The sequence below is a fragment of the Danio rerio genome, chromosome 5 (genome assembly GCF_049306965.1).
Source record: "Danio rerio strain Tuebingen ecotype United States chromosome 5, GRCz12tu, whole genome shotgun sequence".
In the NCBI taxonomy this organism is placed as follows: Eukaryota; Metazoa; Chordata; class Actinopteri; order Cypriniformes; family Danionidae; genus Danio; species Danio rerio.
The window spans coordinates 47,394,053-47,405,721 of NC_133180.1; the positions used below are offsets into that span (position 1 = coordinate 47,394,053).

General features: G+C 36.8%; 1 protein-coding gene across 2 annotated transcripts in view; it reads left to right on the top strand.

The window, feature by feature from the left end:
* The window catches only part of vcana (versican a), a 64,972-nt gene that overhangs the window by 10,083 nt on the left and 43,220 nt on the right, over window positions 1-11,669 (top strand). The window contains exon 7 of one of the 2 annotated variants that reach the window (XM_021475988.2): window positions 3,293-4,477. The exons of the other annotated variant lie outside the window; for it this stretch is intronic. Coding sequence (XP_021331663.1) covers window positions 3,293-4,477 — 1,185 coding nt within the window. The remainder of the gene's footprint in view (window positions 1-3,292; window positions 4,478-11,669) is intronic. 2 annotated transcript variants of the gene reach the window in all.

Below are 11,669 nucleotides of genomic sequence, written 5' to 3' on the forward strand. Positions count from 1 at the left end.
TGTGTGTGTGTGTGTGTGTGTGTGTGTGTGTGTGTGTGTGTGTGCATGTGTGGGTTGTGTGTTGACACATCAAATCTCATCAGGCTAAGAATAAAACTTAAAGTGACCAGTTCCCAGTCCATAGTTTTAATCTAGCCTTTTGAATATTTTTGCTGATGAAAGATTTGGTCACTGCAGTGCAGCTTTTACTGGTTTTACTGGCAGTCAAGCAGCTGGAATTGCTCAAGAACTCAGCACTGAACAGGGTCAGGATATGTCTCAGCTTAAAGTCTATCAGAATCCAAGAACAATTTGGGTAAAGGACAGTATTTTAGGAATCACATTTGTAGAATGAGCAACATTTCTTCCTGTATATATTCAGATCCCCTTTTCTAAAGTCAGTGAAATAATATTCTAAATAATATCTTATTATATTATCAACATACAAATACTCCATTAGAGGCATCACAGTGTCAAAGAGGGTAGCACAATTGCCTCACAACAAGAAGGTCACTGGTTCAAGCTTCAGCTGTGTCAGTTGGCATTTCTGTGGGGTGTTTGCATGTTCTCCCTGTGTTCACGTGGGTTTCTTCCGGGGTTTCCCCCACAGTTCAAAAACATGCGGTATAGGTGGATTGGGTGAGCTAAATTATTCATAGTGTATGTGTATGAATGGGTGTGTGGATGTTTCCCAGTGATGAGTTGCAACTGGAATCTTCTATGTGAAACATATACTGGATAATAAAGATTAATAAAGGGACTTAGCCGAAAAGAAAGTGAATGAATGGATGAAATACTCAATTACCCTGTCATCTAGCGCTCACAAACAAAGAATATCTTAATATTATTCATTCATTTTCCTTGTGAGGAGAACATGCAAACTCCTCACAGAAATGCCAACTGACCCAGCTGGGCTCTTGCTCTGAGGTGACAGTGCTTACCACTGAGCCAACGTGCCACAATCATTATATTAACTGATTTAAATAATTATTTATATTAAAGCCCTATTTTCACTTGGTATTGGCATTTGTTCAAATGTGTCTCATGTGACCACTTGTCTTTTTCACTGTCCTCTTGTTTGACCACATTCAATGTCACTTTTCAGGGAGCACTAAGTGCAATAGATTTCCTGTGACTCAGATGCACAGTTCAGGCCCACAGCCATGAACAAGGATGAAAAAGTGCTTAGGTGTTACCTGCTTCTTTTCTTTTTCTGCCTCTTTCCGCTGTCAGACTCTCTGTCTTTCCTGTCATTTGCACCAGTGCTTATCTGAACAGACGTGTGGATAAAGAAGAGCGTTACTACCAGAGCTCTAAAATCAGTGGGTCTCGCTAACCTCTGACCCGGGGGGGTTATCTTTTCAACTGAGGCTAATTTAGACAACCTACCCCCTGCCGGCAGGGCACTCACCCAGAATGACAGCCACTGACTGCTGTGATAAGTAATGGTCCTGGGGTTCACCCAAAATCTCCACACTGTGACCTCTGTGTTTGTTTGGTCTGTTTCAGCTCTGATCCGCATAGCATTGAGTGTGTTCAAGTGTCTTCTTTTACATAGTGGGTTTGGTTCACGAGTCATGAGTCTGTTTGATACAATGACAAATCTGCATAAAATCACATGAGCTAATCGGACTGGATTAGAATGACAAATGTTGTGTTTTTGCCCCTCACCACACCTTGCCACGTTATAACATCCCACAAACCATCAGACAAGGCATCACATTGATGACAGGCATTTTTCTTATGGGAAAAAGTACCTCATTGCTGACATCAGAGTGTGTGGAGAGAGCCCGTAAATAATGGAGAACAGCTGGAGCCTTGGCTGCCGGCCTACATTTGAAGATGGTGCTTTTTTGTTGTACATGGGGTGATTAAAAAGAGCTAAACAGCCATTAAGAGCATGTAAGCTGTTTGTGCGAATCAAATTAAGTTTGCATAATAATTGTTAGGTTGTTGGATCTTCGGACTCTATTCAGAAGTAAAAGAATCCCACTGAATAGTTTAAAGCCACGCTAATCTGTGTTAATCTGATGTGCCATTCACGTCAACCTTTACATATTTAAACGCAAGCACTAATTACAATGAAATTTTCAAAGAGCCATTTGTACCTAGAAAGCTGAGTAAAATGACCAAGCCCTTCTTTTTCTTTTCTTTTTAATTGAGAGGAAGTGAAAATCAGAAGAAAAAAAAATACTTGAAAATATAGGTCTCTCTGGGACTCTTGCATAATCAAATCATTGGCTTCTTCAGCCATGCTGAGATGGTGTTTCACAATAATTTCATTATGATAATCACACAATAAAGCATAATGTCCCAAGAGATGGACTGACATAGTAGAGATTTACAGTGTATAAAGATCTTTTTTGTGTACAGTGACCCCCAAAAAAGTGTTTGTGACCTTTGAGATACTTGTTATGTTATTCACAATGTTAGTGCATGATTTGTTAATCTTACTTAAAAATAAACAATAATGTATTTATATTAACCTTTATTTGTTTATAAAAAAAGCGCATAGAGAGACACTGAAAGCAGCCACATAGAGAGGCACTGCACGCGCTGCTTAAGATTGTAGGTGCTTACAGGGTTTTAAGCTTAACATTTAGTGGTGCCAAACAGCATTTTCTGTTGTTTACATCCTTACTTGCGTCCTCACTACAGCATACCATTAATGCTATAAACCGTGCATATAATAGATCAATTTTAACAAACAAAAATACTAAGAGGTTGTGGCTCACATCCACAGATATGTCAGTTAGAGGAGTTTGTAGCCGAATCCAGCGCTGAACTGGGAGAGATTCTGAAAGCTTTCCATTGTCAAATGATAGCTATATATATATTTTTTCAATTCTCTGGAACATAATTCAAATTAAACTGTTAGCACTTCTCTCTTTGTATTATGTCCTTTGGAAGCCCAAATACAGATACAGAGGAAGCTCAGTAGAAATAGCAGCATTTGGATGGCATTTTAGCTTTCTCTGCTATAACATTACTGTACCTCTGGACATGCCCCATTGCTGCGTAGGTTGTATGCGCATGGTGAATGCTCGTAACCTGAAGCGTTTGTCATCTCACTAGCCTGGATGTATTTTTTGTAGTCCTCAAACTTTGTTCGCTGTAGTCTTTGCTAAGCTAACTCTGCAAAAGCCAATGTCTCCCTTTGCATTGAACTTTGAGCGTGTTACATTTAGAGATTTTGTTTATGTTCTCACAGCTACATTACACATCAACTCAAGTTTAAAATATAATATTGTAGTGGACCACCCCTTTTATTTTCACAAATTTATGATTAAAAACTTTTTTTTTTCTTGTTCAGGCACTAAGATTATATTCAACCAGTCATCTTGGATAGATGTCACAATCAAGAGCAGTACCACAATAAAGCCCACCACCCCATTCTTCTCCACAAAGACCACCACAGGCCAGACTCTCATCCCTGATGCCAGTTCCTCTAATGCTATTACTGAAAACAACCTGTCTCCAACTGATGCCCCTTCAATGTTTTCTACAAGCATGGCGCCACCAAAGACAAGCCGCGTCCCCGACAGACTAGAATCTGTCTACACATCATACTCAGCAGCAGTCAGTGTGAAATCAGAGGAAAGCTTCTCCACAACAAAACTTTCAGATTTTGATATTGAAGATTTTGGCGCTGAGAAGGCTGATGATGATGCAAAAGTGCGTGGAGATGTGGTCCGTGGTGAACTTACTACTGTAGCTCCTAAAGTTACAGAGGAACCGATGGAGGAACCAGAGGACAAGATCATCATTAAAGTGAAAACGGTTCTACCTGATGTTTTACTCTCAGCCCCTCCCAGCACAAAACCGATGTTTGCAATTGGGAGAACAGAGGAATCTATTGTGGTTGGGGTTACAACAGACAGAGATTTGGGGACAGATGCCACTGTGCTAAACACTGAAGAATCTGAACATAAAACTGAATCATCCTCACAGACGGCAAGTGAGAGCAGTTCTGGTAAAGATGAAGATGTATCTCGTGCTTCCACACGGTCAACAGAAGCCACTTTCCTTGAGAGTGCCAATACTGTAATTCCTGAGTATGAAGATGAGACTGCTGATGGTGTTGTTATGGCAGGTCCTCCACCTTTGTCTACACAGAGCTCCACCAGCCCTCATCCCGAATCTTCAGAGAACTCCAGTGGACTTAATATCACAGATTCAGCAGTTACACCAACCGTTTTTATGCAAAGCACAACTCAACGACCAACTATAGAAAGCTCAGTAACCTCACAAAAAGGGTCTCAGACATTCTCCAGCTTTTCAGAAAAAGAAAGTACTGAATTGACTGACCATGTTACAAGGTCAGCAGTTTTGATTACACTTAGTTCAGGCACAGTTGCTGCAGGGGCAGTGATAACAACACCTTCAGTTGCTGACCACGAAACAACACAAGAGGAAACTGCTTCAGGACCTTCAGATGCACCAAAGGAGACACTAACAGAGGCCACACACACCACCGCTGCTTCAGATCACGCCTCAGGTACCATTTCTTTTCTTCTTTGCTGTGGTTTGAAATTAAAAAACACGCAAGAAGTAGATTATGTTCTCATCCTCAGTGCTTTTCTTTCATTATCAGTATTTTGTAACAGATTTTGTATTTCAAAAATATTCGATTTTGTTTTGCATTATTTAAGAATTACATTTAGACAATGGCTGTATCCAAATCACCCCTATACCTTTAAAACAATAGACTACCCAAATATTTGCTCACTGTTTACTCACCCTCGAATTGTTACAAAGCTTTATGAGATTCTTTCTTCTGTTGAACACAAATGCATATATTTTGAAGAAAGCTCGATACTTGTAACCATTGACTTTCACATAAGAACAAAAAATACGGCGGACGTCAATGGTTAAATGTTTCCAGATTTCTTCACAATACCTTCTTTTGTGTTTACAGAAGAAATAAACTCAAACTGATTTGTGACAATTGAAGGGTGAGGAAACAATGACAGTATTTTCATCATTGGGTGAACTACCCCTTTAACGATTGCACAGTTTGAGGGAGTAGCCATTTGTAGTGGTGTCCAAATCTGGAAACATTCTCAAGTGCACTCAATCAGTTCCATAATGCATAGCAATAACTTGTGTACAATCAAATAAATTTCTGCATTTGACCACAAGATGGCATCCACAGCAGAATCAAATCAAGTTTCTGAATAAATTATATACTAAATTATATAAATTGTTATATAATTTTTCCAATCTAGTCACGACAGTTTGCTTTTGTATAATGTTATTATTATTAGCACCATTATTTATTATATGCATGTTTATATTTTTTTTAATAAAGACAAGTTTAGAGTTGTCCACCTGTTGGGTTTTGGACCATATGGGCATAAGAAATGTGTTCGAATATAACTAGTTATAGTTATTATTGTTCATTGATTCATTTGTTGGAAATTAGAACTGAATTTAGAAATAGTTAAGTTTCCCTTGACAAACTAAATTAAATATGTAGACTAATGGATGTCTTCAGCGGAGTGCGTACAACACTGTGTTTTATCCATGAAAGTAAAGGAGTAAAGCAAAGAGTAAAAGTAATGTAAACAGAAAGTAAAGAGGCTGAATGGAGGAGGTTCGATCTTTATCCTTGTGCTGCAGATGGTTGTTATACAGTTTTCTCGCTAGTAATGCGTTCAGTTTTTCCTCTTACAAAGTCTGGCATGTAAATAGCAAATGAGCGATGCAACTGACTCTTAAAGGGAATGGGAGATGAGACTCTGATTGATTTAATGCACGTTATGCTCAAAACACACCCATAACTCATTAAAGGAAGAAGCACAAGCCTGTTAGACCATGCGCCAGGGTGGAGAGCATATTTTTCGGTCCTTAAAATAGCAAAAGTGAAATCGTAGATCGTTAAAATAGAGCCTTTAATCAGGACCATTAAAGGTAAAAGATGATTATAGTTTTTTACACAATAATTACGTTTCAATATCATACTAGTATGCTAAAGGACTCTTCATATTAAGAACAATAATGACAATGACAACCTTTATTTTTTTGGTTCCCTTGAGACATTCTATTGCTAGTATATTTTCAACTATGGCTCAGTTTACACTAATATGTTTTAGTTTTAAATGAATAATACGTTTTGTGTTTTAGAATGAAAACGACCTGCGTCCACTCTGGCGTTTCACCTAGCGTTTTCTGAACAACTCTCCATCCACATTACACCACTGAAAAACGCACATCACGTGACCACACACACACACACTGGCATGCGATGCAGGGATAAGTATTTTCAATGAAAATGAAAGGAGGTAGTTATGTTATAGGATCCGTTTTGTTATAAATGCATACAGTGAAGATAACGGTCACATATGTAGCAACACGATGCCTCAACATTTTTGGTGTCTGTTAAGTTGTTAATATCAAAATGAAAATAGGCAGTTCCTAATATCATGCTTTCATTTTTATGCTAAGAAAAACAATGTAGCCTGGGTGATGTGATGGAGTAAACTGTAAACTGTTCCCTTTGAAGATTTACTCAATGTGTCCTCGGGAGTTTGTTTTCCATATCAAACTTGCGAAGTCTGAACTTAAAAGGGGAGGATGCAAGACTGTACTTTGTGTAATAATATTGAGGAAAAAGCCCAAATTAGATAGGTGAACGTCTGCAGCCCTGCCTCCGTTTTCAGATGTCTTCGTTTTCTCTCATCCACACTAACACGGAGAAGCAGTGCTATAAAATCAAAACGGCCTCTCCTGCGTTTTCAAAAAGCTCCGTTTTCTGCGCTCAAAAACTCTGGCGTAGTATGGACGGATGGTGTAACCGTAGCAAAACTTATGCGTTTTAAAACTAAAACATATTAGTGTAAACGGGCCTATGTCAACTACCAGTCACTTGTATTATTTATAGACTGTCTAATTAATGTCTTCTAAACTCTTTATTTGATGCACTCCCAACAGACATTTTACAACATATAAGTATTGTAACATTGCAACTACGTGTAAACTAGCAGTCATTAGATTAGTAGCAAGTACGTCTTCTTATTCTACCAACTCCACTTTAATCTAACACTATAATCACACTCCATTAACCAAGCTTAAAATATAAGATCCTTATAGCAACCAGTCTGATGTGACAAGCTCATCCATTCAATTATAATTTTCAGTGGTCTACACAAAAGAAGATACTTTGAAGAAACCTGAAAATCTGTAACCCTCAACTTTCATAGTTAGAAAAACAACTTCTATAAAAGACAATAGTTACCATTTTTTTTATCAAAATATCTTGTTTTTTGTTTATAAGAGGAGATAAACTGGGTTTGGAACAAGTGAAGGATAAGTAAAGGATGATATAATTTTCATGTTTGGGTTAACTATCCCTTTGAAAGCTCAGGCTTTATAAAATAGTGTGATTTGCTTGTTTATTTATGTATGCCATATGGAAGTGATTCCACTGTGTCATTATCTTCATACTGTGGTTATGCTCCGGAGTTTCATTTTCACATAGATTTAATGATTTTTGAGCTTTTGCAGATATTTAAAGTTTTTGTTGTTATACTTATCATTCAGGATGTAAACAACACTTAACAGTGCTGTCCAGGGTCCTGAAGAAAAGCTCCATCTATTGAAAATATGTATAGAGAAGTAAATGTGCACCTTGGCACTCAAAAACATGTGCTCTAAATATGTATAATATGTGCTTTTAATTCCTCAAAAATAATACTGTCAAATGAACATGCAGAACTTGGAATGAGACAGGTAGATGTTTTATAAGATTATGGATGGCAGAGATTTAGCCCCGTATTCGTTATATTGCTTTCATGAGTATTTCTCAGTGGTACAATTAGAGATGTAACGATTCACTTGACTCACGATTCAATACGATTCACGTGATTTAGTCTCTTTTTTACAAAATTATTACAAACAATTTTATGGTGAAGAGCCTTTTAATTTTTTTCTTACATGCTGTAAAATAACATATTTTATGCCATAACTAAATTGCTATTAAAAATAATAATAATAATAATAATAATAATAATAATAATAATAATAATAATAATAATAATAATAATAATAATAAATAATAATACAAACTAAAGAAGACCCATTATTATAAACAAACCAAAACTGTGACTGTGCTGGGATTTGACATGTTTAAAATAAATATCAGCATATCTATGTTTTCTGGCATAAGCTGAGGTCTTTGCACATTTACAATGTCCCATGGAGACTGAGATGGATGGTGTGGAGAGGAAAGCCTTTCCTAAACCAGAGAATAGTGTGCACACGGTAGGTCAATAGACCCTCTGATCCAGAGGACTGGCCACTGGCATAAAAATCTGATTAGTAAATGACTAATTATTTAGTAGGATAGAGGCACAGGATGGACATGATTATGATGGTGAATAATTAATATTACATGTATAATTAATTAGTATAAGTATCAGTGATACACTTAAGAAGAGATGATCTTGTACAATTTTAAATATTCAACAATAATAAGCAAATTATTAAAATATGCATAAACTAATTTGAAAAGGAGAGGGTAAAAATGGTTTAATACCCGGTTCTGTGCCAGAAAAACTTTATCTTTCAGTCTGAAAAACATCACATGCTTTGAAAACACTGCTGCACCATGTAATCTCTGTAGCACTTATCGGAGGAGTAAGCAGAGCTGCAAACCATTCGGTCCGCATGGTTTGGCTTATTAATTTTTATATATTTTTTTTGTGTAAAGACATCTATGACAGTAGTTTTTCACTGTGCTGACAGTTTATGTGCATCATATTAAAAGTTCTTATTTGCAATCTGAATGATTTTGAAATATTGAGCTTTAAAGTTTTTGCATTCCATATAGATAACTGTATGTGTGTAACATTTGTTTTTAAAGTCTTAAGTTGTAAACAACTTAATAAAAAAATCCCATCATGTAAATAAGTTGTCATTTAATAAGAATGTGTCAATAACTCAACTTTGAAAAAAATGTCAGATAGAACCTTATAATTCTAAGGTGATGATTTGTTGTTCTGTTAGTGTAAGTAAACGTCTTTTTGTAGTATTTGCACACAGTGTGTTTTGTCTGGGGCACTTCACCTCTGTCATTTTACTCTACCGCCCCACCTCTTGCTCACCGTTAATGTGCAGGTAAAGCAAGTTTGCACCTGTAAACACAGCGTCCCCTCTGTTCAAAAACATCTATTGTGATTCATTTAACATTTCTACCAATTTGAATCGTCACATATTTGAATCGATTTTCAACCGGCTCACAGTGAATCGTTACATCCCTAGTGACTGAAGTGGTTTCTTGACACTGTGAAAATCATAGATTCTAATTGGTCCACATTGTGTTCAATAAGACTTAACGCACGCATACACACAGATACACTACACCACAGGTGCAGCATTAGCTGGCACTGGTAGGTCTGGTCTGTTAATAAGAGGCTGTTTGCCTCCATCTGGCAGAGAAGGTTGCAGTACAGATGATGTGGATCCATTTGGTGTAGAGAGCTGTTTATTAGGGAATGCCCTAACAAATCTGTTCTCCCAGTTATTTCTGTTAGTGACTGCAGGCTTGGCAGAGCAAGTCTTTGGACTATTACCAGCGTAAATATAGAGGTCTGTTAGTGCACTGATGTCTGGACGCTACAACATGGTTGATGTCATCTCTGCAGTCTCCTCTGTATAGAGACGGCTGAGAAAACTGGTAGTGAAGGGAATGTAAGCTTCGCATTCTTCTATTGGCCTATTTGTTTGGTTCTAAGAGTAAGACCAAAGGAAAGCAAGGATGTAATAATGAATTATTACATATTTTATGTCAAAATATTATGACACAAAGATTAAACTAATGAGTTCAGGACATTACCCAGAATGCTTAGGCCATTGAGGTAATGATTTAGGGACAAAAGAGCATTTGTGACTGCCTTTAGCCCTGTGCACTGGTTTTTAAGCATGTTCCAGCTTGTTTTTAACAGATGCATGAAACGAAGCTGGGAACTTTGGGTTTGGTCATTTCCCTATGTCTGAATGTTGAGCTGTCGGGAAACACATGAGAAGAACAGTTTTCTTTCTTTGTTCCTTCTCCTCTTGGCCTAACCAGGTGTTTGCAGATGTTAACCTCTATTCCTGCAGGTGTTGCCAACATCAGCTACTAGTCTGGACAACTTCATCTTGTGGGAAATATTGTTTGTTTCGCGACCTTGAGTTGTGTGGGTTGTTTAACTAATATGACCAGTGTTGCTGTAAGATGAGATGATAAGCCTGGTAGATATTTACAACTTTATTTTCTGGAAGCTGATCAAGTTTACTGAGTCAAGAAGGAACCGGATATCTGTCTTTGCTCTTGACTCTGATGAAACAGTCCTAACAAAGATATTTTGTGTACAAGACCTGTTGTGAGGTCTGTGTAGTGTGTATGCAACAAAAGACAAGTTTTTGATTGGTTGAAAAGTACTTCTAAAGGTAGTTTATTTAACATCTGCTAATGTAATTTTTGTTGACTTTATGCATGGTAAAAAATATATGTTAAATTGGTGTTAAATTGGAACCTTGTACTGTATGTATGAAAAATGGTTAAGTCTAAATATATGGAACACCATGATCGAACTTCTATCTGGTCACTGTGAGGTGTTAATACCAAAATTCATGGTTGTGTAGGCATGGGCCGGTATAAGATTCTGACGGTATGATAACCTTGGACAAAAGTATCATGGTTTCATGGTTTTGCGATATTGTGAATACTGATCTTAAACATATTCTATGAAAAATACTGAAACCAAAAAAGTTGTAATAATTCTTTATAATTTTATTACATACATTAAATGCAATTTTCTCATATCTGCTCATATCTTCTCAGGCACTCTGATTTTCCATAATATAATTATTATTTGAAAAAAAAAAAAAAAAAAAAAAAATATATATATATATATATATATATATATATATATATATATATATATATATATATATATATATATATATATATATATACATATATATATATATATATATATATATATATATATATATGGCGATGCAGTGGCACAGTAGGTAGTGCTGTCGCCTCACAGCAACAGGGTAGCTGAGTCGCTGGTTCGAACCTCGGCTGAGTTGGCGTTTCTGTGTGGAGTTTGCATGTTCTCCCTGCATTTGCATGGGTTTCCTCCAGGTGCTCCTGTTTCCCCCACAGTCCAAAGACAAGGGGTACAGGTGAATTGCCAGTAGTGTGTGTGTGTGTGTGTGTGTGTGTGTGTGTGTGTGTGTGTGTGTGTGTGTGTGTGTGTGTATGTCTATGTCTGTGTGTGTGTGTGTATGTTTCCCAGAGATGGGTTGCGGCTGGAAGGGCATCCGCTGCGTAAAAACATGCTGGATAAGTTTGCAGTTCATTCTGCTGTGGCGACCCCGGATTAATGATAATGGGACTTGCCCTCCTTTGATTTTTTTTTTTTCTTTTTATTTCTGAAATGATGTTTAACACAGCAAGGTAATTTTTACATTATGTCTGATAATTTTTTTTTCTCCTGGGGAAAATCTTTTTTTGTTTTATTTCAGCTAGAATACAAGCAGTTTTAATTTTTTTTAAAAAACCATTTAAAGGGACAATATAATTAGCCCCTTTAAGCTAACTTTTTTTCCGACTGTCTACAAAACAAATCACTGTTATACAATAACTTGCCTAATTACCCTAACCTGCCTAGTTAATCTAATTATCCTTGTTAAGT